The 27,642-nt window shown below is 40.3% G+C and overlaps 1 protein-coding gene and 2 long non-coding RNA genes across 3 annotated transcripts; 1 reads left to right on the forward strand and 2 right to left on the reverse strand.

Moving 5' to 3' along the window:
• On the forward strand, positions 1-27,539 carry LOC148111753 (uncharacterized). Its single transcript, XR_015730218.1, has 2 exons — positions 1-432; positions 27,332-27,539. It is a non-coding gene; the product is annotated as an uncharacterized LOC148111753 (long non-coding RNA).
• On the reverse strand, positions 9,675-13,300 carry LOC132711945 (uncharacterized). Its single transcript, XM_087879864.1, is given in 3 exon segments — positions 9,675-10,722; positions 10,808-11,567; positions 11,569-13,300. Coding segments are annotated over 3 exon segments (3,219 nt in total). The 5' UTR covers positions 13,093-13,300; the 3' UTR covers positions 9,675-9,787.
• LOC148111754 (uncharacterized) lies at positions 20,044-24,322 on the reverse strand. The gene is made up of 2 exons (XR_015730216.1): positions 23,558-24,322; positions 20,044-23,320 (listed from the first exon to the last, which is right to left on the reverse strand). It is a non-coding gene; the product is annotated as an uncharacterized LOC148111754 (long non-coding RNA).
• Positions 27,540-27,642: the final 103 nt, after the last annotated feature.

Raw genomic sequence — 27,642 nt, forward strand, 5'->3', positions numbered from 1 at the left:
TGTGTGTATGTGTGTGTGTGGGGGGGTCTGTGGAGGGGCTGGCAAGGCAGCTGGGGGGAGGGCCTGGCTGACTTAATCTTCTTACTGTCTCTGGGATGTATTTTGCAGTTATCGTTCATGACGGTTGGATATATTGCCCCCAAACTGTACAGGTAGTACTAACTAGATCTCCAATCAGAATTGAGAAAAAAATTTCTGTTCTTGACAGTTGCTGCATCCCATTTTTTGCCATAATTCGCAGCTCATATCCTACAGTTGTGAAGTGAGTTGTGGAGTTGTTATGTGAATCCTCCACTGACTTTGTGGGACACCAGCTGGGAAGGTTACAAATGCTGATGATGTGACCCTGGGACAGCGCAGCCGTCATAAATACTTGCCAGTGGCTAAACGCCTGGATTTTGACCACATGACCACAGGGATGCTGGAACAGTCGTAAGTGTGAAAACTGGTCAAGGCCACTTTTTTCAGTGCTGCTAAAACTTCACTAAGTCACTAAGCAAATAGTTGTAGGTCAAGGACTATCTCTACAGTGCTTTAAAAATAATCCAAAATAGCCTCCAAATTGGAACCCACAGAGGTCAAACTTTTTCCTGCAACAAATCTGCAAAACTAGCCCAATTTGGTAGAAAAACCGTTCAACTGCCCACACTGTTTCCAATTCGGATTTCAACTCAATCCCCAGTCAAACTCAGGCCTGGGGCCCTGGGCATGGCCCTGGAAGACTAAAGGAATTTATTAAAAGAAAAAATATATTAAATTTATTAAAAGTGAAAGCGTTAATTGGATTTTATTACCTTTCTTACCAGGCATTTATGTGGTTTCTCTCTTGTGTGGCTCCTTTGATGTTTATAAAAGTTTCCACTGTGATTGAATGTGTTTTCATACATGAGGACTTCATCTGGTTCCTCTAATGAATGGATTCTTTGATGCCTATTAAGGCTTGTCTTGTATCTAAAACTCTTTCCACATTCCAGGCATTTATATGGTTCCCCTCCCCTGAATGGATCCTTTGATGTGTATAAAGGCTGCTGCTATGACTGAAGCTCTTTCCACACTCCAGGCATTTATTTATTTATTGAATTTTTTTTTTATTTTTAAACAAAACTTAAAACATAAAACAATTGTCATCCATTACAATTACAGAAAGTGTATTGATCGGTTACAAATCTTTTGTGCTTAATCCTCTATCCCATATTTTCTTATTTAACAGTTTATTACATTATTATTCTCCTTTACCAATTATTTAACAGTAAATTATCCTCTATAAGGGGGGGAAAAAAACCCTTTATATATTTTATTATCTTATCCATTTCATTTTATATTTCATTTCCATTCTTTCTTGTCTAACCGTTGATAAAATAAATCCCATATCAAGTAATATTGTTAATCTTCTTGTTCCCTAATTTCAAATGTCAATTTACTCATTTCAGCACACTCCAAGATTTTCTTTTTTTTTTATTGAAAAAGTTTTTCAAATACAGATTTTCCTCCTTTTCCCCCCCTTCTCCCTAACCCCCCCTCCCCCTCCCCTCCCCCCATGGCTTCTTCAAAATAAAATCACTGATATCAAATTAAATAATACTTTACCATCCTTTTACACCCCCCCCACATGCTAACCATTTCTTTCTAACATTGTTATTATATCCCCCTTATACTATACATTTCAAAGCAACCTTCAGCTATAAAACTATATAATAAATCCTAATTTGGCATTTATTCAACCCATAATCTACCCATTTCCTCCACCCCCATACATATATCTCTTAATTCAAATCATTTACGTATATTAATATCTGAACCTAACATCCCTTTTCCTAAACTAAACAATCAGTAACCTAACCTATCCCCACCCATTTTCCTACAGGTCTACCATACATAATATTTTAATATCTTTGTTCTTCTGCCCACACCACACCACTAAAAGATATTTCCATATATAAACAAAATCCTCAAATGACTTTAAGTTTGTAATCCATATGATATCTTCTGTAATGTCTTTCAACTAGATTATTAATTCCATCGCCTATGTTAGGGTAACATTATGTTTCTTCCTTCTTGGAGACTTGATACTGATACCGTTTGGAGAGAAGTCTTTTTCTTTAAAAAGAGTTTGTTTGTGTGGCAGGATGGCGTTAAAACTGACAAAGCCAGACAAACAAGCAGCGGGGGGGGGGGGGGCATTTATAAACCATATGAACAAGTTTTGAACTTGCAGACTCAGAAGAATGGCTTTAAAGACCTAAAAGAATTTGTCTTGGAGGAGATGGCAAGACATGATGAGATTGTGAACCAGAATCTTGAAAAATTCAGGCAGGAAATTAAAGAGTTGGTACAACAAAAATATGCCAATCTGAAACAAGATTTTCTTGATAACGTCGTCATCCGTGGGTATCTTCTCACCTTTCCAGTTTCTAGCAAATACAATTCTAGCTGTCGTTAAAACATTCACAATTAAATATCTCATTTCTCTGTCATATATTTCTGGTAAAATCCCCAATAAAAATATATCTGGTTTAAAGTCAATATGTTTCTTTGTCATTTTTTCCAACCACCTGTGGATTTTAGTCCAATATCTTTTAGCTTTTGCGCATGTCCACCACATATGGTAATATGTGCCCGGGGACTGATGACACTTCCAACATTTCTCCGATTTGTTCTTGTACATTCTGGCTATTCTCGCCGGGGGTAGATGCCACCTGTAAAACATCTTATACAAGTTTTCCTTATATGCTGTTGACATTGTCATTTTATAATTCTGTGACCATAATTTTTCCCATTTCTCTAACTCAATCCCATGACCCACATTTTTCCCCCATGCAATCATTGTTTCTTTAACTTGTTCTTCTGCCAATTTTACTTCTAATAAATGGCTATACAATTTTTTAATCACATGGTCATCAGAACCTATTAAAATTTTATCTAAGTTTGTCAAGGTGCTATAAAAACCCTCCTTTTCAGAATCTTCATCATATCTAGACTGTATTTGCATATATGAAAACCAATCCATTTCAAGCTCTTGTTCTTCTAATTCTTGCTTCGATTTAAGTTCACCCCATTCACCATATCTAACAATTTGTTCCTTCCTAAACGTTACTGCGTGTGAGACTGCTTCAATAGGTGATAGCCAGACTGGAATTTTTAAGTAGTAACATTGTTTGATCTTCTCCCAGTTTAATAACAAAGACTCTCGTATCATATGTCTTCTAAAATAACCCTGTATTTTTGTACTTTTATACCACATAAAAGCGTGCCAACCCAACAATAAGTCATGTCCTTCTAAGGTCAACAATCTAATATTCCTTAGTGTTATCCATTCTTTAATCCACATCAAGTTACAAACTTGATAATACAATTCCCAATCCGGCAAACCAAAACCTTCTCTTAATCTAACATCTTGCATCAATTTTAATTTTATCCTTGCCTTTTTGCCCTGCCATATATATTTTAACACCATTTTATTTCAATCTTCAAAATATTTTTTCCCCAACTTAATTGGAATTGTCTGAAACAAGTATAGAAGTCTGGGCAGTATATTCATTTTAATAGTTGAAATTCTCCCTATTAATGATAACTGCAAATTCTCCCATTTTGTTAGGTCTGTCACTATCTGTTGTTTAAGCTTATCATAATTATTCTCCTTAAGAGTACCACATCTTGCTGTCAAGTGTATTCCCAAATATTTAACCTTATTCATGACCTGCATCCTTGATACTTCCGCCAATTCTTCTTTCTGTTTTTTTAACATATTTTTTGTCAACATCTTCATTTTGTCTTTGTTTATTTTCAACCCAGCCACTTTCCCAAAATCTCCTATTTTATCTATCAATTTGTTTACAGATTGAAGTGGGGGGCGGGGCTGGCATCGCAACGAGACAGCGGGAAGTTTTCGGGGCTCCGGAACTACCACTGATATCTCCACTGCGGGACAATCCAAATTGGATCTCACTGTCCTGTTGAGACAGTGATAGAGGAGGGCACATTCTGTTGATCCCAGGGACACCGCAAAGTCCCTGGTTGATCCAGGAGAAGCTCTTTTTTCCAGCGCTGAAGAGGCAGCCATTAAGCTGCTGAAGTTGGGACAGCCCCGAACGGAAGAGAATGAGTGAAAATGTTACGATCTGGTGAGAGTTTTTTTCTAATTTGATTTTACAAACACCCTGAAGAATAAATGCAACTAGGATTTAATATAGAAGTAATTTAGCGGCGGAATTGAGCCTGAATTTAAGTTAATTTTCCTAAAATATAAACTATTCCTATGTGTGGATATCTGCGGAAAGTTTTACTTTAAACCTAACTGGACTGGACTGGACTGGACTGGAAAGGAGGCTTACTTTTTTATTGAATTTTTGATGTTGACTGAGATTACTAATTTTGGAATTAGATTTGTCATTTTTGTTTTTGGCAGACCTTCATTTTTTTTAATATTCTTTTTGCTATATTGCTAATTGAAAGCAGAAGTGAAAGTGGAAGAAATAAGAGACTGCCATCTAGTGGATTGAAACGTTGTATCTTCTTTTTGGTGTTTTTTTGAACTGAGGGGAAAGGGAAAAAAGTAGCAACTGTGTTATTTTTCAAGGTCAATTGGCTAACTTACAGATAAAATTTAAAAAGGACATCAAAGAGTGCCTACCAGTTTGTTTATACAGGTGTCTTGCTGAGAAAAGCATTGTTGAAAGGCGATTAAAACTGGAAAGAAGAAAATAACAGCGGCTCTGGAAAAGAGAGCTGTTAGACTAAGTGTGCACAAGAAAGAAATTTTGAATGTTACACAGTTGTGGACTTTTATATAAAATGGAAATTCTTTCTCTCTCTAGCTCCACTCTTCCACTTCACTAATAATTATATTTTTAAAAACATTTTAAAATATTGGAACAGATATATACATATATTTTTTTCTCCCTTTTTTATTCCTTTATTCCTTCACAATAAATGTTTACTTAATTGGATTAAGATACATAAGAGCCTGAAGAAATTCATTTTTTTCTTTCTTCTTTTTTATTTTTTTAATTTACTGATTGGAGATTGTTATTTGAATGGGTTTTTGGCTATTTTACACAATTGGATTAAGACATACAAGAGTCTGAAGAAATTTTCCCATTTTCTCCTTTGGTCTCTTTTCTTTTCTTTCTTTCTTTTTTCTTTCTCACTTGTTGATTGGAGATTTTTACTTGAATTTGTTTTTGGCTATCTCAGATGATTGGATTAGGGCACACAAGAGCCTGAAGAGTGTTGGTTTTCTTTTTAGGGTTTTTTTTTTCTTGCTTTGCTGCACTTTCCTTTTTTCCCTTTTTTTGCTTTTTTCTGTTTTCTCTTTTTCTCTTTAACCTTTTGTAATCTCCTGCCATCTACAAAACGGATTAGGGTTGAGAAGAACCTGAAGATATATTACCCTACTGTGTCGAATTGGATTACTTATAGAAATGAGCAAAAAAACAGCAGTTATTAGTTCTGCCGGATCGACCCCTTCTTCATCACCAGCGGGAGGACAACGATCAATACAGACAATGATTCAGCAGGAAAAAGAGAAAGAACGTGAGAAAGAAAAAGATGCAACAATGCGGATGATTTTGCAAGGAATACAAGACATAAAATCTAAAATAGAGAAAACAGATGAAAAAGTGGAGAATATACAACAGATGATGAAGAAATATGAAGACAGACTTGAAAAAAATTGAAGAAAAAGAGGAACAAAGAGATAAAAAAATCAGAGATATGGATTATAGATTAGAAGAAGTTGAACGTGATAGAAGCGGCTTAGGATGGGAGATGGATAAATCAGAATTTTACTTAAGATTTCAAAATGTGGAGGAAGAAAAAGGAGAAAATTTGGCGGAAAAAAATGATAGAAATTCTTGCAGGAGCTCTAGAAATTTCTAAAGAAAAAATGTTTGATGGTGTTGATGAAATATACCGAGTATATACTAGATATGCAATGAGAAATAAACTACCAAGAGAAGTCCACATAAGATTTACCAAAAAAATCAATCAAAACACAAATATTGCAGATAGCAAAAGAGAAGGCGTTACAATACAAGAGCAAGGAAATTACGGTGCTGAAGCAAATACCGAGAAGAATAAGAGAGCTGAGAAGAGAGTATCAATTTTTGACAAAAATACTGCTCCAGAAAGGAGTGAACTACAGATGGCTGATAGCAGAAGGATTGGTGTTTACATGGCAAACACAAAGATTCAAAATAGATTCAATTGACAAAGCTAAAGCATTTCTTGTGGAATATATAAGAGAAAAAGATGTGCCAAGAAGGGAAGAGTCACTGCTCCAACTAGAAGAAGAGGATCTCCTGATGATGGGAAAGGAGGAGAGCGCATTAGAAGGCGCAGTAGGAGGTGCCATAGAATACAAGGAACAACGTGAATTGAGACCTAATAGATCAACAAAACCAATACAAAAAATATAAACATGGAGGAGAAAAAATTAATCACAATAAATATAAATGGACTTAATATAGCAACTAAAAGAAGAAAGATATTTCACAAATTGGAGAAATTGAAAATGGACATAATTTGTTTACAAGAAGTGCATATTAAAAAGCAGCATGAACCAAACTAGGGAAACTATTTGCTTCACTGCCACAATGTAAGAAAAGAGGAGTGGTTTTGTACATTAAAGATACAATATTAGCAGAAAAAATTCATGAAGATGGAGAAGGACGAATTCTGATGGTGGAAATAACAGACAATAACAGGAAAATATTGTTAACAGCGATATATGCTCCTAGTGACAATCAAGAAAACTTTTATAGAAAATTACATTTGAAAGTAATAGAGCTGGGCTACGAAAACATCTGTATGATGGGAGACTTCAATGGAATAGTAGATGAGAAAATGGACTACAATACACAAAAGACAACAAAACAAAGTAGGAAAACTTTGCCGAAATCTTTATAGAGGAAATAAACTTAAAAGATATATGGAGAGAAAGAAATGCAGAAAATAGACAATATACTTTTTACTCCAATAGACATTTATCATGGTCTAGAATAGATATGATATGGTTGACAATGGACTTGACCTCGAATATAGAAGAAATAGCCATAGAGGCTAATACCTGGGCAGATCATAATCCAATGATGATGAGTTGGAAAGGACAAAGGAGAAGGTCCAGATGGACTTTAAACACTACAATTTTAAAAGAAAAGGATTTCCTACAGAAGATGGAGAAAGAATTAGCTTTTTTAAAAAAGAAAATAGAAAAGAGGATACATCACTGCAGAATCGATGGGACACCGTGAAAGCCTATGCCAGAGGCCTGATTATAGACTATATAAGGAAAAGAAATATTAAGAAAAGACAAGCATATAAAACTTTAGAGGATGATTATAAGACATTAGAAAAAGAACTGCAGAAGTTCCCACAAAAAAAGACATTAAAATGAAAATGGATACGATTAAACATAAAATGGGATTATTAGAGAAAGAAGAGTTAGCACAAAAAATCAGGAATGCTAAACAGAAATATTTTGAAGATGCTAATAAACCAGGCAGATGGCTAGCTTATAAATTGAAAAAAGAAAGAAGCTCAAGGAAAATAACTCAGCTAACAGATGATCAAGGACAAATTAGATTTGGAAATGAGGAAAAGAAGAACATTGTACAAGACTATTACAAAAAGTTATATGAAAAGGAAAAGATAGAAGAGGAAAATATTAAACAATATTTACATAAGGCGAACTTACCTCAGATCCCAAAAGATATTGAGATGATGTTAGAAAGGAATATAACAATGATGGAGTTGACAGAGGCTATTAAAAAACAAAAAAGTGGGAAAGCACCAGGTCCAGATGGATTACAGGCGGAATATTATAAGACTTTGCAGGAATCACTGAGTCTCCCATTACTAGAAATTATGAATGAAGTAATGTTACAGAAGGAAATACCCAACTCATGGTTAGAAGCATATATTACACTTATTCCAAAAAAAGATACTGATCTACAACAAGTCAAAAACTATAGGCCAATATCCTTGTTAAACTCAGACTATAAAATCTTCGCTATAATATTAGCAGAAAGACTTAAAAGATATCTAAATAATTTTATACACCCCGACCAAAATGAATTTCTGCCAAAAAGGCAGATTAGAGATAATTTGAGGATAATTTTGGATACATTGGAATATTACGATGCACACCCAGAAAAGCAAGTGGCTTTGATGTTTTTAGATGCACAAAAAGCCTTTGACAATGTGAACTGGCGATTTATGATATTACAATTGAAACAGATGGGCTTTGGAGAGAAATTTGTTCAAGCTATAGAAGCTATATATTATAAACAAACAGCCAAAATAATGATGAATGGAGAGATGACAGAATCTATTGAAATACAAAAAGGAACGAGACAAGGATGTCCATTGTCACCATTGTTGTTTGTGTTAACACTAGAAGTACTAAATAGAAATATTAGAGAAGAAAAAGGAATAAAAGTAATGAAAATTCAAAATCAAGAATATAAATTGCAAGCATTTGCCGATGACTTGGTGTTTATCTTGGAAGAACCACATTCCACGCATTTATATGGTGTCCCCCCCCCCCAATGGATCCCTTGAAGTGTATAAACGGCACTGCTATGACTGAAGCTCTTTCCACACTCCAGGCATTTATGAGGTTTTTCTCCTGTGTGGATCCTTTGATGTACATAAAGATTTCCCCTCAGACTGAATCTCTTTCCACACTCAAGGCATTTATGAGGTTTTTCTCCTGTGTGGATCCTTTGATGTATATAAAGATTTCGCCTCAGACTGAATCTCTTTCCACACTCCAGGCATTTATGAGGTTTTTCTCCTGTGTGGATCCTTTGATATACATAAAGATTTCCCCTCAGACTGAAGCTCTTTCCACACTCAAGGCATTTATGAGGTTTTTCTCCTGTGTGGATCCTTTGATGTATATAAAGATTTCCCCTCAGACTGAAGCTCTTTCCACACTCAAGGCATTTATGAGGTTTTTCTCCTGTGTGGATCCTTTGATGTGTATAAAGATTTCCCCTCAGACTGAATCTCTTTCCACATTCCAGGCATTTATGAGGTTCCACCCCCTGAATGGATCCTTTGATGTGTATAAAGGGCGCTGCTATGACTGAAGCTCTTTCCACACTCAAGGCATTTATGAGGTTTTTCTCCTGTGTGGATCCTTTGATGTGTATAAAGGTTTCCCAACTGACTGAAGCTCTTTCCACATTCCAGGCATTTATGAGGTTTTTCTCCTGTGTGGATCCTTTGATGTATATAAAGATTTCCCTTCAGACTGAATCTCTTTCCACACTCAAGGCACTTATGAGGTTTCTCTCCTGTGTGGATCCTTTGATGTGTATAAAGATGTCCCCTCTTACTGAAGCGCTTTCCACACTCCAGGCATTTATGAGGTTTTTCTCCTGTGTGGATCCTTTGATGTACATAAAGATTTCCCCTCAGACTGAATCTCTTTCCACACTCAAGGCATTTATGAGGTTTTTCTCCTGTGTGGATCCTTTGATGTATATAAAGATTTCGCCTCAGACTGAATCTCTTTCCACACTCCAGGCATTTATGAGGTTTTTCTCCTGTGTGGATCCTTTGATATACATAAAGATTTCCCCTCAGACTGAAGCTCTTTCCACACTCAAGGCATTTATGAGGTTTTTCTCCTGTGTGGATCCTTTGATGTATATAAAGATTTCCCCTCAGACTGAAGCTCTTTCCACACTCAAGGCATTTATGAGGTTTTTCTCCTGTGTGGATCCTTTGATGTGTATAAAGATTTCCCCTCAGACTGAATCTCTTTCCACATTCCAGGCATTTATGAGGTTCCACCCCCTGAATGGATCCTTTGATGTGTATAAAGGGCGCTGCTATGACTGAAGCTCTTTCCACACTCAAGGCATTTATGAGGTTTTTCTCCTGTGTGGATCCTTTGATGTATATAAAGATTTCCCTTCAGACTGAATCTCTTTCCACACTCAAGGCACTTATGAGGTTTCTCTCCTGTGTGGATCCTTTGATGTGTATAAAGATGTCCCCTCTTACTGAAGCGCTTTCCACACTCCAGGCATTTATGAGGTTTTTCTCCTGTGTGGATCCTTTGATGTGTATAAAGGTTTCCCAACTGATTGAAGCTCTTTCCACACTCCAAGCAGTTATGTGGTTTTTCACCTGTGTGGATCCTTTGATGTACATAAAGATGTCCCCTCTGACTGAAGCTCTTTCCACACTCCAGGCATTTATGAGGTTTTTCTCCTGAGTGGATTCTTTGATGTGTATAAAGATGTCCCCTCTTACTGAAGCTCTTTCCACACTCCAGGCATTTATGAGGTTTTTCTCCTGAGTGGATTCTTTGATGTGTATAAAGATGTCCCCTCTTACTGAAGCTCTTTCCACACTCCAGGCACTTATGAGGTTTTTCTCCTGAGTGGATCCTTTGATGTGTATAAAGGCTGCTGCTGCGACTGAAGCTCTTTCCACATTCCAGGCACTTAGGTTTTTCTCCTGAGTGGATCCTTTGATGTGTATAAAGATGTCCCCTCTTACTGAAGCTCTTTCCACACTCCAGGCATTTATGAGGTTTTTCTCCTGTGTGGATCCTTTGATATACATAAAGATTTCCCCTCAGACTGAAGCTCTTTCCACACTCAAGGCATTTATGAGGTTTTTCTCCTGTGTGGATCCTTTGATGTATATAAAGATTTCCCCTCAGACTGAAGCTCTTTCCACACTCAAGGCATTTATGAGGTTTTTCTCCTGTGTGGATCCTTTGATGTGTATAAAGATTTCCCCTCAGACTGAATCTCTTTCCACATTCCAGGCATTTATGAGGTTCCACCCCCTGAATGGATCCTTTGATGTGTATAAAGGGCGCTGCTATGACTGAAGCTCTTTCCACACTCAAGGCATTTATGAGGTTTTTCTCCTGTGTGGATCCTTTGATGTGTATAAAGGTTTCCCAACTGACTGAAGCTCTTTCCACATTCCAGGCATTTATGAGGTTTTTCTCCTGTGTGGATCCTTTGATGTATATAAAGATTTCCCTTCAGACTGAATCTCTTTCCACACTCAAGGCACTTATGAGGTTTCTCTCCTGTGTGGATCCTTTGATGTGTATAAAGATGTCCCCTCTTACTGAAGCGCTTTCCACACTCCAGGCATTTATGAGGTTTTTCTCCTGTGTGGATCCTTTGATGTACATAAAGATTTCCCCTCAGACTGAATCTCTTTCCACACTCAAGGCATTTATGAGGTTTTTCTCCTGTGTGGATCCTTTGATGTATATAAAGATTTCGCCTCAGACTGAATCTCTTTCCACACTCCAGGCATTTATGAGGTTTTTCTCCTGTGTGGATCCTTTGATATACATAAAGATTTCCCCTCAGACTGAAGCTCTTTCCACACTCAAGGCATTTATGAGGTTTTTCTCCTGTGTGGATCCTTTGATGTATATAAAGATTTCCCCTCAGACTGAAGCTCTTTCCACACTCAAGGCATTTATGAGGTTTTTCTCCTGTGTGGATCCTTTGATGTGTATAAAGATTTCCCCTCAGACTGAATCTCTTTCCACATTCCAGGCATTTATGAGGTTCCACCCCCTGAATGGATCCTTTGATGTGTATAAAGGGCGCTGCTATGACTGAAGCTCTTTCCACACTCAAGGCATTTATGAGGTTTTTCTCCTGTGTGGATCCTTTGATGTATATAAAGATTTCCCTTCAGACTGAATCTCTTTCCACACTCAAGGCACTTATGAGGTTTCTCTCCTGTGTGGATCCTTTGATGTGTATAAAGATGTCCCCTCTTACTGAAGCGCTTTCCACACTCCAGGCATTTATGAGGTTTTTCTCCTGTGTGGATCCTTTGATGTGTATAAAGGTTTCCCAACTGATTGAAGCTCTTTCCACACTCCAAGCAGTTATGTGGTTTTTCACCTGTGTGGATCCTTTGATGTACATAAAGATGTCCCCTCTGACTGAAGCTCTTTCCACACTCCAGGCATTTATGAGGTTTTTCTCCTGAGTGGATTCTTTGATGTGTATAAAGATGTCCCCTCTTACTGAAGCTCTTTCCACACTCCAGGCATTTATGAGGTTTTTCTCCTGAGTGGATTCTTTGATGTGTATAAAGATGTCCCCTCTTACTGAAGCTCTTTCCACACTCCAGGCACTTATGAGGTTTTTCTCCTGAGTGGATCCTTTGATGTGTATAAAGGCTGCTGCTGCGACTGAAGCTCTTTCCACATTCCAGGCACTTAGGTTTTTCTCCTGAGTGGATCCTTTGATGTCTATAAAGATGTCCCCTCTGACTGAATCGCTTTCCACACTCAAGGCATTTATGAGGTTTTACTCCTGAGTGGATTCTTTGATGTCTATAAAGATATCCCCTCTGACTGAATCTCTTTCCACACTCCAGGCACTTATGAGGTTTCCCTCCTGTGTGGATTCTTTGATGTATATAAAGATGTCCCCTCTGACTGAAGCTCTTTCCACATTCCAGGCATTTATGAGGTTTTTCTCCTGAGTGGATCCTTTGATGTCTATAAAGATGTCCCCTCTGACTGAATCTCTTTCCACACTCAAGGCATTTATGTGGTTTTTCTCCTGAGTGGATTTTTTGATGTCTATAGAGGGTGCTCCTATCACCAAAGCTCTTTCCACACTCCAGGCACTTATGAGGTTTCTCTCCTGTGTGGATAATTATGTGGCTTTGAAGGTTTCCTTTTCTTTTGAAGGTTTTACAACATTCTGGGCACTGATGTTCATTTTCTTCCTCCTGGATCCTTCGGGGCTTTCGGGATCTTTCAAAGGAACCTCCGCCCTCCAGGCCTGTCTCGGGGTCTCCGCCCGTTTCCTCCTCTCCGCATCGCCCTCCAGGCAGCTGCCTTTCCCGGGCTCCCCCTGGGCTCCTCCTGCCTGCAGCCCCAGAGCCCCCCGGCCTTTCCCCGCCGCTCTCCTCTTCCTCCTCCTCTCGGGCGGCACCTCTTTCCTGCATCCGTCCTCCTGCAGGTGAGAGAGAGAAGAAGGTCACGGCTGCGTCCCCTTCCCCACAGGGGAGGCCCAGGTCCAAGCCCCCCCCCATGCGGACCTGAAAGAGACCCTCCCGGACTACGATTCCCAGCATCCCCTGCGCCAAACCTGCATCAAACGGCCTCCTCTGTCGCCGATTCAGGCAGCTTCCCTCACTGCCTTTTTTGTTTCCGGAAGTGGAGGCTTCACGCCCTTTTCTCTCCACTAGTTCCGCCTTTTCCCTTGTAGGATCCGCCCCTTGGAGTCCATTTGCCCATTGCTGACATCCCGAGCGTGACCAATCAGCGTCCTTCTTCCTGCAACAAGGCACATGGCACCTGCGCAGTTCCGCAAGTTATTACGGTCCGGGGCGGAGGTGGGACGGGGGGGGGCTTTCTTTGAACTTTGGGGTCCGGTCTCCCCCCCCCCATATTGAGGCCAGCGGAGGTCAAGGGTTGAAGCCTTATATGAGCCCATGAAGGGCAGCCCGTTGGGTCTATTGTGGGACCTTCGGAGACCCTGAGTTTGAATCAGCCGCTCTTTGTGTCCTGGATTCCCTCTTTTCATTGAGGGAAATCTCTTTGCTACAATATTCTAATAAATTGCCTTTGAATGCTCCTCCCACTCAGATCCTCATGGTAGCAAGTGTACTGTGGCTGAAATCTATTGCTAATTTGAACTTTATTGTTCTGGGTGTGAAAGAGCTTCTCCCTGCCATTGTTTGATATAATCTATGTGGATTTCCCAAATGTGGGGACCTATTAAGACCATCCCCAAGCATCTGAAGCTCTCAGTTGGATTCCCTGAATGGTCCCCTTGTCTTCCAGCAGAAACCCCTACAAGGGACTCTCTAAGGCCAAGGAAGCTTTGTGAGATATGAGCCATATTCTTAAAAAGCCCCCACCCTTTTAGCCTTTAAACCCCTGGCTTTTCCCCAGGCGCTGGGAGGTCAGACAAGGAGAAGGTGGCATGGATTGGCTCCAGGTTTTTCTTTGATGGTTTTTATTTTATGTTTTAATGTGTTGGATACTTTTGAAAACACCCTTTTGGGAGCTGCACAGAGTTGACTGAAAGATGGGCAGTTATAAGAACGTTTTAAATGAATAAGAGTCTTTGGGGACCTGTTTGGTCCTCCCACTAGGTGCAGAGACTGGGTGTTCCCCAGTTGTCAGGATAGGGAAAGTCCCCCATTCCTCTGCTTTCTGTTCATCAGCTAAATGCTTAGCAAAAGGTGCATCTAGCTCAGTGGTGTCAAACTCTTATTTCCTTCAGGGCTGCATCAGGGTTATGTTTGACCTGGGGGGGAGGTCCCTGGGTAAGCGTGGCCAGCTCATCTTCTCTCTTCTTTTTTTTTTATTGAAGTTTTACAAACATTTCCCCTTCCAACCCCCCCTCCCCTCCCACCCCCACCCCCCACTTCCCAGAGCAAAATACAGGGTATAACATTTGACAATCATAAACTAACATAAACTAATTATCTATAACCTCCTATCCCCCTCTTGAGCTTTTAACTCCCCTTTTACTAAACTAAATTTAAGAACTTTATAAAATCTCTTTGATCATTCATAAGCTATTTGAAATTTTTTAGTCCGATATTTGCCTTGAATATAATCAATCCATCTTCTCCATTCTAAAATATATTTCTCATTTAAATGGTCCGTTAGATATGCTGAAATTTTCACCATTTCTGCTAAATTTACTTCTTTTAATGTCCATTCTTGAATAGTAGATAAATCTTCCTTCTTCCAGTACTGTGCCACCAAGAGTCTTGCTGCAGTTATTAGGTTCAAAATCAAATTAGTCTCTATAGCCGTACAATCTGTGGAGTAAACTTTATCTTCTTTTTAAGGATATTTAAGGATATTTTGGATAATCCACCATATTTACACAAGCTCAAAATTTGAGAGAAAATTTTTATAAAATGTTTTATAGATGGCATTTGGATCCCAAAAAGTTAGCTTGTATGTACCCAAAACTACAGCCCAAATGTTGGAGATGTGATTGTGTTGATTCTACCTATTTTCATGTTTGGTGGACTTGTAAAAAAGTTAAAGCATTTTGGATGAAAATATGGTGGATTATTCAAAATATTCTCTTTTTTTTTAATTTTTTTTATTATTAAAATATAAACACAGATATAAAGACAATACAATACAAAGACAAACAAAAAACCCACCACCTACAAACCCACCTAACATTTTACATTTACGCTTTTGTCATCAACAGAATATATGTCATTGAGCTTATATAGTTTAATAAAGAGTAATTATTAAATGTCTAATTCCAATGTTATAACTTTCCACTACAAATTTACATTTCTTATGGGTTCATCTCCTTGTGAAAGTCTTTACCCTAATTTCTGTCCTCTACATTTTTGCTGATTTTCCTTTCCAGCCATTGATACCATTGGTGCCATACAAGATAGTATTCGCTTTCTTCCTTTTCCTGGAGTTCCAGCGTCAATCTGTCCATTTCAGCACACTCTGTTATCTTTGCAACGATTTTGTCTTTGGATGGGAGTTGGTCTGATTTCCAGTTTTGCGCGAACAGTAGTCTTGCTGCTGTCAAGATATGTATGATGAGATATTTCGTTTCCTTAAGATGTTGTGCCGTTATCATGCCAAATAGAAAAAAATTCTGGACTGTTTTCTATTTGAATGTTTGTTATTTCTTCGATAATATTTTTTATATCTTGCCAATAGTGTTGGGCTTTCCTACATTTCCACCAAGTGTAATAATATGTCCCCTTTTTTGATTTACATTTCCAACACAACGCCGAAGTGTTTGGGTGTATTTTGGCAAGTCGGGCTGGTGGTAAGTGCCATCTATAAAACATCTTAATGAGGTTCTCCTTGTAGGATCTTGTCATTTTTATGTTCTGCTTCCATAATTTCTCCCAGTCTGCCAATTGAATATTATGTCCTATGTCCCTGGCCCACATTGTCATATTATGTTTAACTGTTTCTTCTATTAATTTGTCTCTCAAAAGGTAGTTATATGTTTTAGTAATCATTTTCTGGTCTGCTCCCAATAAAATTCTGTCCAGTTCGTTCAGATCTTTTGCAATTCCATATTTGATTTTATCCGCATTGTATCTTGAGTGTATTTGAGTGTAGTGCCACCAATCAATATTTATATCGCCATTTTGGAGTTGATGTCTTGGAGTGAGTTCTCCTTCATGATTCAGTAAATCTTGGTATCTCATCATCTTTCCGATTTCAAGGGTATTTGGAAATATCAATGCCTCCATCGGGGACCACCATTTTGGTATTTTAGTATAATAAGTTTTCTTAATTCCCTGCCAAATCTTGAAGAGTGAGGCCTGAATTATGTGTCTTTGGAAGTACATGTGTTGTTTGTCTGGTCCATCCCATAGGAACGCGTGCCATCCTCGTATGAGATCAAAGCCTTCTAGATATAACATTCTTTTGTCATCTAATCTCATCCATTCTTTGATCCAGGTCAATCCGGCTGCTTTATAATATAGCTCCCAGTCTGGTACTGCAAGGCCTCCTCTGTCTCGTGTGTCTTGTAGCGCTTTAATCTTAATTCTGGCCTTCTTTCCCTGCCATATATAGGTCGTTGTAATTTTGTTGAGATTTTTGAAGAAGTCCCTTCCTGGACGTAATGGTACTACCTGGTATAGATATAGTACCCTCGGTAATATATTCATTTTAATTGAACTGATTCTGCCCATCAATGACAATTGTAGCCTGTTCCAGATTTCCAGGTCTTTTTTAATTTCTTTTAGTAATTTCGTGTAATTGTCTTCTTTAATTGTGGTTGCTTTTGCCGTCAACCAAATACCTAAATATTTTATCTTCTTTACTAATTGGATTCCTAATTCTTCTTCTAATTCCGATCTCTGAGTCTGGGTCATATTTTTCGTCATTAGTTTTGTTTTTTGTTTGTTTATTTTGAGGCCCGCGACTTCCCCATATTGTTCTATCATCGACATCAGTCTGGGTCCAGATCGTCTTGGGTTTTCCAAGTTGAAAATTACGTCGTCTGCAAAGGCGAGCAATTTGTACTCCTCTCCCCGGATCTTGAGTCCTTTGATTTCTTCCTCGTTCCTTATTTCGTTTAATAATACCTCCAATGCTATTATAAATATTAGCGGTGACATGGGACATCCTTGTCGTACTCCTTTCTGAATATCAAAAATTTGTGTCATGTCGCCATTTATTGAGATTTTTGCTGTTTGTTGGGAATAAATTTTTTTAATCAGATTATGAAATTTCTCTCCACAGTTCATTAGTTCAAGTTGTTTTGTGAAAAAAGACCAATTCAAATTGTCGAAGGCCTTCTGGGCATCAAGGGAGATTATGGCCATTTCTCTGTCTATCTTCTGATCATAGTATTCCAGAATATTTATAATCATTCTCAAATTATTCTTTATTTGTCTTTTAGGTATGAAACCGTTTTGGTCTGGATGTATATAGTTATGTGTTATTGCTTTGAGTCTCTGAGCTAGTATTGACATGAATAGCTTATAGTCCACGTTGAGTAATGAAATTGGTCTGTAATTTTTAATTTGCGTCGGATCTGAGTCTTCTTTGTGTATTAATGTAATAATAGTTTCTGTCCAAGATTTTGGAATTTCTGCTATCAGTAGTGCTTCGTTAAAAACTTGTAACAGTATTTGGTCTATCGATTGTTGACAAAGTTTATAGAATTCAGTAGGAATTCCATCCAGTCCTGGAGTCTTATTGTTCTTTTGTTTTTTGCGGGCTTCCATTAGTTCCAGCATTGTTATGGGCCGGTTTAACATCTCTCTGTGATCTTCTGTGAAGTGCATAAGGTTGGTTTTTTGGAGGTATTTTTTTATTTGGTCTTCCGGGACCTCTTCCTGACAATAAAGTTTTTGAAAAAAAAATTTTGGCTATGTTTTTCTTCTCCAGATGTGTGTGGTAAAGAGTTCCTGATTCGTCTTGGAGTTGGTGTATAATTCTTTTTTCTGTTTGCTTTTTTAGCTTATATGCTAACCAGCGTCCAGTTTTGTTAGCATGTTCAAAATTATTTTGTTTTACCATTCTTATTTTCTGTGCCAATTCAGTTTTTGTGGTTAGATTCAGTTTATGTTTGGCCAAATTTAGCTTTTGTAGCACACTCGTGTTGTTGGGCTGTTGTTGTAATTTAAGTTCCTCTGTCTTAATTTCTTCCAATAATTCATTTCTGATTCTTTGTTTCTCCTTTTTCTTTCTTGCCATATATGCAATAGTTAGGCCTCTAATATAGGCTTTCGTGGTATCCCATAGGTTTTGTAATGATGTTGTGTCTTTTGTATTTATTTGTAGAAATATCTTGATTTCCTTTTCTATCATTTGCTGATATTCTTTTTCCTTTATTATACTTGTGTTCATTTTCCATCTCTTCTGTTTTTGGAAACCTTTCCAGACTATTTTGATAGGATTGTGATCGGCCCATATACTAGACATAATTTCTACTTCGTGTGTTTCTTTACTTAGTTGAGGTGTCATCCAAGCCATATCCAGCCTGGACCACGATTGATGTGGGCCCGAGAAATATGTATATTGTTTTGTTTTGGTATTTATTTCTCGCCAGGTGTCGTGTAGGCTCATTTCTTGTACTAAATCTTTGAATGTTTGTGGCAATGTATTCCTTTTAATTTTATTCTTCCTAGTGCTGTGGTAATCTCCTCGTAAGTTTACTATCGCGTTAAAGTCGCCGACAATGCATACATTTTCGTAGTCCAACTCCTTTAGTTTGTCATGTAATTTTTTGTAAAAATCTAATTGGTTTCCATTTGGAGCGTAAATAGCTACTAACAATATTGTTTTTATTTCCAATTTTAGTTCTACCATTAAGACTCGGCCTTCTTTATCAGTGTAAATCAGTTTAGATCTTATATGATCTCTAATATATGTTACCACTCCCCTTTTTTTGCAATCTTCTAAAGATGTATATATTACTCCTAATTTTTTATTTTCAAGTAGTTTTTTCTGTTGTTTTCTTATGTGTACTTCTTGTAATGTAATTATGTCTGCCTCTAATTTTTGCAACCTTGTAAACATTTGATGTCTTTTGCTTGGTGAGTTTAAACCATTTATATTTATGGAAATGAGCTTTATTTCTTCTTCCATTTCCGCTAGTGTTTATTTGTCTGTTATTTTGAGCTTTGTTGTGTTTCTTGTAACTCTTTGTGAGATCCCCGCTGTTTCAAAAATATTCAAAATATTCTCATCTTCACTCTTCTTGTGGGCACCTGTGGTGTCCAAGTGCTAGGACAGGACTTCTCTCAGACCCTCCCTCCCTCATAACCTTCCTTCCTTCCTCCTGCCCTCCCCTCCCTTCCCTTTTCTTCTTTTTCCTTCCCTTTTTCCTTCTTTTTCCTTTCTTCCTCCCTTCTCGTCTTTCCTTCTATGCCTTTTCTCCTTCCTGGCCCTTCTTGGATGCTCAAATGCAAAAGGAGAAACATTTCTTTTGCTTTTAGTTTCTTTTCCTAATCCTCTGCCAGTGAAAATGGAGCTGGGGGCGGAGGAGTGCAGGCGGCCGTTGCAACTGAAAACTGGGCCTGGTAGGGCTACACGCTTCCCTCCCAAGCTCTGTTTTCACTGGCAGAGACATTGTGGGCCAGTCCGATCTGTTCCCCACGGGCCAGATCCAAGCACCCTTCAGTTTGACGCCCCTGATCTAGTTCCTCCGATTGGGCAGTCCATCGTATACACCTATGGCAACCTCATTCCGTTTTCCTTTCATATTAACCCAAATGCATTCAAGGAGGTTTTCTTCATTTTTTACTTTTTGCATTTCTACAAAGGTGCAGCTGTTTAAGTGCAACTCCACCTCCACCTCTTTTTATTAGGTGTTTTGAAAAATTTAAATCCTCCTGAATTTCATCCCACCATGTTTCAGTAACGGAAGCAAACTCATCTTTGCTCTCGTGTTCTGGGACGTCAGGTTCCCTCTGTTTATTCTTCATACTTTGGGTGTTGATGTGTAGGCATCTCCTCCTTTTTTTATTCTCCCTGTGTTTCCTTCCTACACCTGCATTAGTCCCGGAGTGTTGAGAAAATAATTTCCAAAGAACTTGGCTCACAAACAGTTTATTCAACAACTTTATTTTCTCTCTCTACTCCAAGATCTCTGAATGAATTTGGCAGCTCTTTGACTTCTCAGAGGGAAGGGAAAGAATTCAAACTCTTTGCTTCCTTTCCCCACCTGTCCTTCCCACAAATCACAAGAGACCCGCTTCAAAAACAATAAATTAGCGATACCTTCAAGTATAGCAGCCAAGGTGATCCCTGCAACAGCTTTTCTTCTCCTGCTCTGCCCCAGCCTGGAGGAAGGGAAGGGCCTGGCCTTCTCCACCAGCTGACCTTCCCCTCTGCAGCAGAGAAGCGGAGTGGGGCTTTGGCCTCGGGGCACGGAGACCCTTACTGTGGCATGAAGCAAAGGGTGGGGCTGTTTGCCCCAGCAGCCGCCACGTCTCCCTCACTGCCCACGGACTCTGAGGAGAAAGGCTTTCCAGGTGTGGCTATGCCCAGAAAGGGGGATTTGGGACCCTTTGAACCCTCAGGGCACGTCCTCTACCACTGGAGGCTTTGTAGGATGCGATCAAAGATGCTTTTGCTGAGGAGACAATTTGGGATATTCTCAACCAGCAAGGTGAACAATCCCCCACCTCGGTCCTTCTGTTCATCAAGCTGGCCATTCGATGGACGGGATGGAGTCAGGGAAGCAGAGCCAGCCCTTCACCGTAGTTGCCAGGGTTTCTGAACTGCTGCAGTTGGGTTCCCATGACCACACGTGATGGGTTTCTCCTCCACCAAGAGCCCGGATCCTTTGGCTCAAGATACAGGTTGCATGAAGGGCCCTTTTCCTCCCGATGGTGGGAGGCTCCCTCATAGGTTTATTTTGGGGGGGAAAGGCACCCTTACAACACAGCCAGCTGGGTTCACTGAGTTGTGCACATGGCCTGGACTGGTTCCCATCGAGGCCTTTGGGCCCCACACATTGGGCAAAGGCTTCCTTGATCTGGTCCAGGTCTAGGACCGTGGGGTTATCGGGGTCTCCCTTCTCAACCTTTTCTGGGGTCTTGGTCTGCAGTTCGGGACAGTTCTGGGCAGCAGCATGTATAGTTTATTGAATAGCCCGAAGGCCTTTTCAAACAAAACAGAAGAGAAAAAGGGAAAAAGATAAAACAGTTACAAAAATAGCAATCTAAAAATATATGATAGATGACATTAAAATTTTACCATATCAAATTTCGATAGCTAAGTTGCCAAGACTAGAAGACTAGATAACCCAAATAGGATAGCTCCTCTCTAACTGAGCTCATCTTTCTTACAATCGATAAAATTTTCCTTGATATAACTGGCTCGTATTGCCGTCAACCTTTTAAGGTATCGAGTGATCGCTCTTACCAGGGGAGGAGAGTCAGCCCTCAACAGAAATGCTAATTTTTGGCTTATATTCCAGTGGGGAAATTTATTTATAATTGGGGACAGATATTGATTTCTAACTTCCTGATAGAGACTACATTCGAATATTATATGCGCCGTGTCCTCCACGACGTTTACCCCACATATGCATATTCTTTTGTCATACGGGATTTTCCGATGACGGCTGAAACTAACGTTGGTATCTAGAAGTTCGAATCTAAACTTAACAAATAACTGTCTCTCCACTGATGGCATTTCTAAATGTAAATACTTTTCCAGAGTGAAAGTTGTTTTAACTGCTGTCAGCAGTTTAAGGGAATGATTAGTTGAAAGGGTTGCCATATCCATTTGCCCATGTATATCTTTAATCCGTTGTTTAACTTGGTTCAGTGTGTCACACAACGGGAACCCTACGCCATATCGGTTCAATATTTCTGACAGCCGGGTTAGCCAGGAATACCTTTGAGGATTTGAAATCTGCTGTTCCTCTAGACATATTTTAGGGAGTCTGCTGGCATCCATCTGGGTCATTTTTAGCCAGTAGGCTACCGCCCTAGTGATTGTATAGGTGTATAGTGAGAAATGTCCCAATTCAGCTCTGACGGCTGCAGCTGAAGTGGAATTGTTTACCCCAAGCATCCTCCTTAACAAATTATTTTGAGTTCTCTCTAATATGGGGGCCTCTGTAAGACCCCAAATTTCAGCACCATAGAGCATGATCGGAACAAGTTTAGCCTGAAAGACTTTACGAAGAGGTAAAATGGAGGTTGGTTGGATTCGTTTACTTAATTTAGATACAAGGCTTGTTCCTGCTCTAACCTTTTGAGAAAGGTATTGATGGTGCGGAGTCCAACCTCCTGCACTGGAAAAAACAATTCCAAGATAAGTATATTGGGTAACTTGTTCAATTTTTGTGTTGTTAATCTGCCAATTGTGCTTTTTATTCTTGTTGCCAAAGACTAAAACTTTTGATTTAGCTACATTTATAGTCAAGTGGTTTGCAGTACAGTAATGTGTGAGCTTGTCAAGAAGTCTCCTCATTCCTATTTGGGTTCTAGAAAACAACACTAAGTCATCGGCATACATTAATACGTTAATAAATCTAGAGCCTATTTGGGGGCTGTGCGTCATAAGATCATCCAGCTGCGCTGGGATATCATTTATATAAAGGTTAAAAAGAGTAGGGCCCAGCAGGCAGCCCTGCCTCACTCCTCTAGTTGTCGGTATGCTGTTTGTTGAGGCCCCATTTGCTGCATATCTGACTCTAATTGCCGTATTAGTATAGAGAGTCCTGATCAACAAAATAAGTCTGGGGTCCATCCCCATAACTTGTAGTTTCCTCCACAAATGGTTCCTATCTATAGAATCAAAAGCAGCAGTAAGATCAATAAAGGCGGTATATAGTTTTTTCCCCTGGGTCTTGTATTTATTAATTAAGTGGGAAAGGACAAAACAATTGTCTATGGTAGACCTACCTGATCTAAAACCTGCCTGCTCATTTGCCAGAATTTCCTTATCCAAGCACCAGTCCTCTATTTTATTTAGGAGATGTTTCGTATACATTTTTGAAATTATATTAAGAAGACTGATGGGGCGGTAGTTGGATGGGGCGGCTCTGTCACCTTTCTTAAAAATTGGAAAAACTATAGCTAACCTCCACCCTTCAGGGATTATCCCTACTTTATCGATATAAATAAACAGTGCTACCAGCACCGGGCGGCAGCAAAGAGACCAGACTAGAGAGGATCGAAAACACACTGGGGACCTTGGCGTTTTGTGAGAAGTTTTTCCAATCTTTCTAAGATGTTCAAAAGGCAAAAGAATCAGAAGTTGGGGAGCATCAATTGTAACCAATGCATTTCCTCTGCGGGTCCCGCTCTCCTCCTCCTCCTCTTGGGCAGTGCCTCTTTCCTGCATCTGCCGCCATCCTCCATCCTCCTGCAGGGGAGAAAGAGAAGACTGTCACGGCTGCATCCCCTTCCCCGCAGGGGAGGCCCAGGCCCAAGCCCCCGCCTTCCACGGGCCTCCCGGGCATGCTCCAGGCAGGCACAGCCTCCTTCTCAGCGTCCCGTCTCCCTCCCTGCCCACCCCCCAATCTAGGCCTCGTGTTCCCGGGCCTGCCCTCTCCGGAGAGATCCTTCCGGACTTCAACTCCCATCATCGCGTGAGCCAAACCTGCATCATCCGAGCTTCTCTGTCGCCAATTCAGACAGCTCCCTCGTTGCCCATTTTAGTTCCGGAATTGGAGTCTTCGTGCCTTTTTTTTCTCCAAAAGCTCCGCCTCTAAATTCGGAGGGACCACCCCACGGAGTCATCCTGCCAATCGCCGCCTTCCTCAGAATGTCCAATCGGTGTCCACCTTCCTCCAATCAACCAGATGTCGCCTGCGTGGTGCCGAGGTCTTGGAAGTGGGGCGGAGCTCCCCTTGAAATTTGGGGTCTGATCTCCCCCCCCCCTGCACCCTCCGTATTGACGGAGGGGGAGGTCAGGGGCTCTTCTGGGGCTGCGGCCTCCTAGCAACCTCTGAAGGGGAGCCAGGGATGAAGGCTGGGAGGGGAGAAAGAAGAGACCCTGAGTTCAAGGGTTGCACAGCTCCTTTTTCAGTCCAGCCCACCTCACAGGGTTGTTGTTGGGGGAAGAGAGGAGGAAGCTGTGCTGGATGGGAGGAGGGGGAGGGGCTCCTGGGGGCTTCTCTTCTTGCAGACATTTCATTGCCCAAAGTAGCTTCCTTCCTCATGGCTAGAAGGGAGGGGGGCTCAGAGAGCTCCAAAGACCCCTCAGTTCAACCCTCAGCTCCAAATATTCCCCTTCATTTTGCTGCATGTCTTCTCCGCCTTATTGGTAAAAATAAATCCAGGATTCTAATAAATTCTCTATATGGATTCAATAACTGAGAAATTTGTTTTTAAGAAGCAACTACATGGTCTCTGTTTGATCCAGGAGAATTCTTGTTCCGAGATAGAAGAAGAGGGAGCCAAGCTATTCTCTCTATTGTCCAAGGGCAGGACAAGAAGCAACAGGTGGAAACTGGAAGTTTTAAAGAAGATATGGGATAACCATTTGCCTGAAATGCTGTAGGGTTTCCTGCCTAAGCAGGGGGTTGGACTAGAAGACCTCCAAGGTCCCTTCCAACTCTGGGATTCTATTCTAATTCAGAATTCATGCACAAAAGCAGACCGTCTCCAGTTAAAGAGGACCTAAGGATGAAAACCTCCTGCCAATGGTTCCTGCTAGTGAATTTCCTCTCATTCCAACACATAATTGTTGGAAAAAGGAAGCAGAAAAATCGGGCAATTTTGATAGGATCTAAGCTGGTTTCTTTCTGGATCTCTTTAACTGCTGGATCCCTCAACATTTGGAACTTGGCCAAAAGAGGGTCATGTGCCTTGGGGGTTCAGCATCATTAAGCTATGCGGTATTTTATTTTGGCAGAAGTGGTTCAACGGAGACGGGATTTTGCTTTCTGTCCTGGACTGCTGTATGAGAAACGATGCCTGAAGTTCAAACTTTTGAGGAGAGAATTTCTCTCCCACTGTCCTTAAACGTGGCACCATCCAACAATACTTTGGGGTCCTTGGGGATGTTTCAAAGTGGCCCTCTGGGATATCCAAGGGCAGGAAATTTCGGGGGGACGAACCCATTTATTTAGGTATGACTTCTATTAAATTTGTAGAGCAGCCCAACTCCCAATAACTCTGGGTGGCTTATTGTATGGGGAATGGGGATTTTGCGGTATCCTTCCCCCAGGAGTGGGGAGGGAATGTGGATTGGCTAAATCCACATCAGACGGTTGGGAGGGGATTCTAACTTCTTTTATTCCTATTGTATTGCCTTAAGGACCCCAGATCCTGCTTTGCTTTCGCCCAACTATCAGTTCTTTCTCAATAAAAGGATCCTTTTGAAATGCAAAATTTCAAGAGTCTTTACCTCCTTGATTAAGGGGGAGAGGCCTGGCTTTACAGGTAGCCCAAGGGTGGGTTGGTGTGAAGGGAACTTGCAAATGTGCTGGCAGATAAGCAGGTGTGTTGCTTTGCCAGCCGGCTGCAAGAATAAGAGAAAATGAGGGAGGCGGAGGGCCATATCGCAGGGCACCCTGGCCCCAGCAGCAGCTGCAAGAGGAGCCTCTCCAAAGAGGGTGTGTGGGAGGAAAATATATACACACACGTCTCAACTTCGGCATCAGGTTTCCAAGGGCTCAAAAAAGATTGCAAAATCCAAATATGAAGGGGGCAGTATTGGAGGGGATTTCCCCCTCTGCTGTAGTTTTCCAAAGGTCCTTCAGAAAGGAGGAGCAAAGAGAAAGGAGAAGCTGGATCCAGGGAGGGAGGGGCTGGTAAGGCAGCTAGAGGTGGGGAGGGGCCGGCTGACTCAACCCTGCTTACTGTCTCTGGGACGTATTTTGCAGTTATCGCTCATGAGTTTGATATATTGCCCCCAAACTGTACAGGTAGTACTAGATCTTTACAGGTAGTACTTGGCAAGAAATGGCAGTGTTGATTTTTATTTTACCTTGACATTGTACTCAAGTTCCTTCAAATGTTGCAAAGTCAGAAGATATAAATGATATAAAAGATATATACGTGGGCCCCGTCCCCCAAACTGGCCATCACCCCCCACCCCCCCAGTGGTGGGGCCAGCACCTCAGGCTCCCAGAACTGAATTCCTTATTTCCATTGAGAGGAATGCATGACATTTATACAAGCGCACGCAGACAATAACATAGAAGCCAATAAAGACTCTACCAGCTGCTCCCAATGCAGCATCTTCCCGCTTGTCTGGAACTGTAGAAGGCCTCCTGAATGTCTCTGGAGATTCTCCGTCATCCAGGTCATGGTTGTCCCAAAGGTGCTTTTTCAAGAAGCAGCTGGACTTTCTGGTTTTCCTTTGAAGGTATTTCGCTTCTCATCCAAGAAGCTTCTTCATTTCTGACTGGAGATACTTGTACAATTAGCACAGGAGCCCCCAGGGCTGTGTGCTCTCGCCACTTCTCTCTCTACACCAAGGGCTGCATCTCAAAAGATCCCTCTGTTAAAGTACTGAAGTTTGCAGATGACACAACAGTGACTGGTCTCATTCGAGACGACAATGGATCTGCATACAGTCCGGAGGTTGAACAACTAGCCTTGTGGTGCAACCAGAACAATCTTGAACTAAATGCACTCAAAACCGTAGAAATGGTGGTAGATTTTAGGAGAAACCCTCCTATACTTCCACCCCTTACAATACTAGACAGTAGAGACTTCAGCCACGGCACACTTGCTCCAATTAGGCACTGAGTGGGATGACTATTTACAGGCAACTTATGAAGAGTATTAAGAGATTTCCTTTAATGAAAAGAAGGAATCCAGGACACAGAATCGGGTTTCATTTTATACTCCATGAAGTAGAAAAAGTACAAAATAAGAGTTGATTGCATTGAAGAAATCAGGGTCGATAAAAATAGATTTAAAAAGATAAAAATAAAAAATCAGATTTTAAAAAATTTAAATCAGATTTTTTTGGTCATTTTTTATCAAATTTATTTTAATAAAATACTTTTGGGGTAAAAATCTAGCTAAAGATAATTTTCTATTCAAGATACATTAATAATGTAGTTTATTCATCTTGAAATGGAGCTTGCTTGTGTAGCATGAAGCTGTATATTCTGCAATATTTAAATTTCTAGTAAACTCATTCAATGAATCCAAGCTCTGCAAGCGGAGATAACACGGACTGCACTGATACATTCACACAATTCCACAGTAACTGTGGGATAAATCATAAAGCGCAGGAATATTCCTTTATCCCATTCTTTTGCAAATCTATGTAGACTACAAACTCTGATTGTGGGAAGAGAAATGCATCTGTACCACCAGGCTCCCAGTGTGAGGAGAAAGGGCAAGCAATAAAAATGGAAGTGAAGCCTTCTAAGCAGCTTATAAATGTATTAAAGAGCACCTGTCATTTCAGATCCATCGGGGCAGCACCTGCTAGCGGGCATCCACTCACCTCCTGCCAGCCACGACCCTCACCGAGTTGTGTCCCTGCCGCATCACCAGCCATCCCTTGAAAGTGAACGGGACTGTGGGTGAGTCAACAGCGGGTCTGAGGAGGAGACACTGCGGGACAGAGATGAGGGTTGCTCTTTAAAAAGTATGATATAAAAAGTTGATTTAAATCAAGGCTTCTTAATAGTGATTTGTATCATGATTTAAATCGACATGATTTAAATCAATTCCAACCTGGAAGAAATCATCCAGCTCAGTTAGTTACATCAGAGA

Source organism: Pantherophis guttatus, chromosome 16 (assembly GCF_059756535.1).
Source record: "Pantherophis guttatus breed Tessera chromosome 16, ASM5975653v1, whole genome shotgun sequence".
In the NCBI taxonomy this organism is placed as follows: Eukaryota; Metazoa; Chordata; class Lepidosauria; order Squamata; family Colubridae; genus Pantherophis; species Pantherophis guttatus.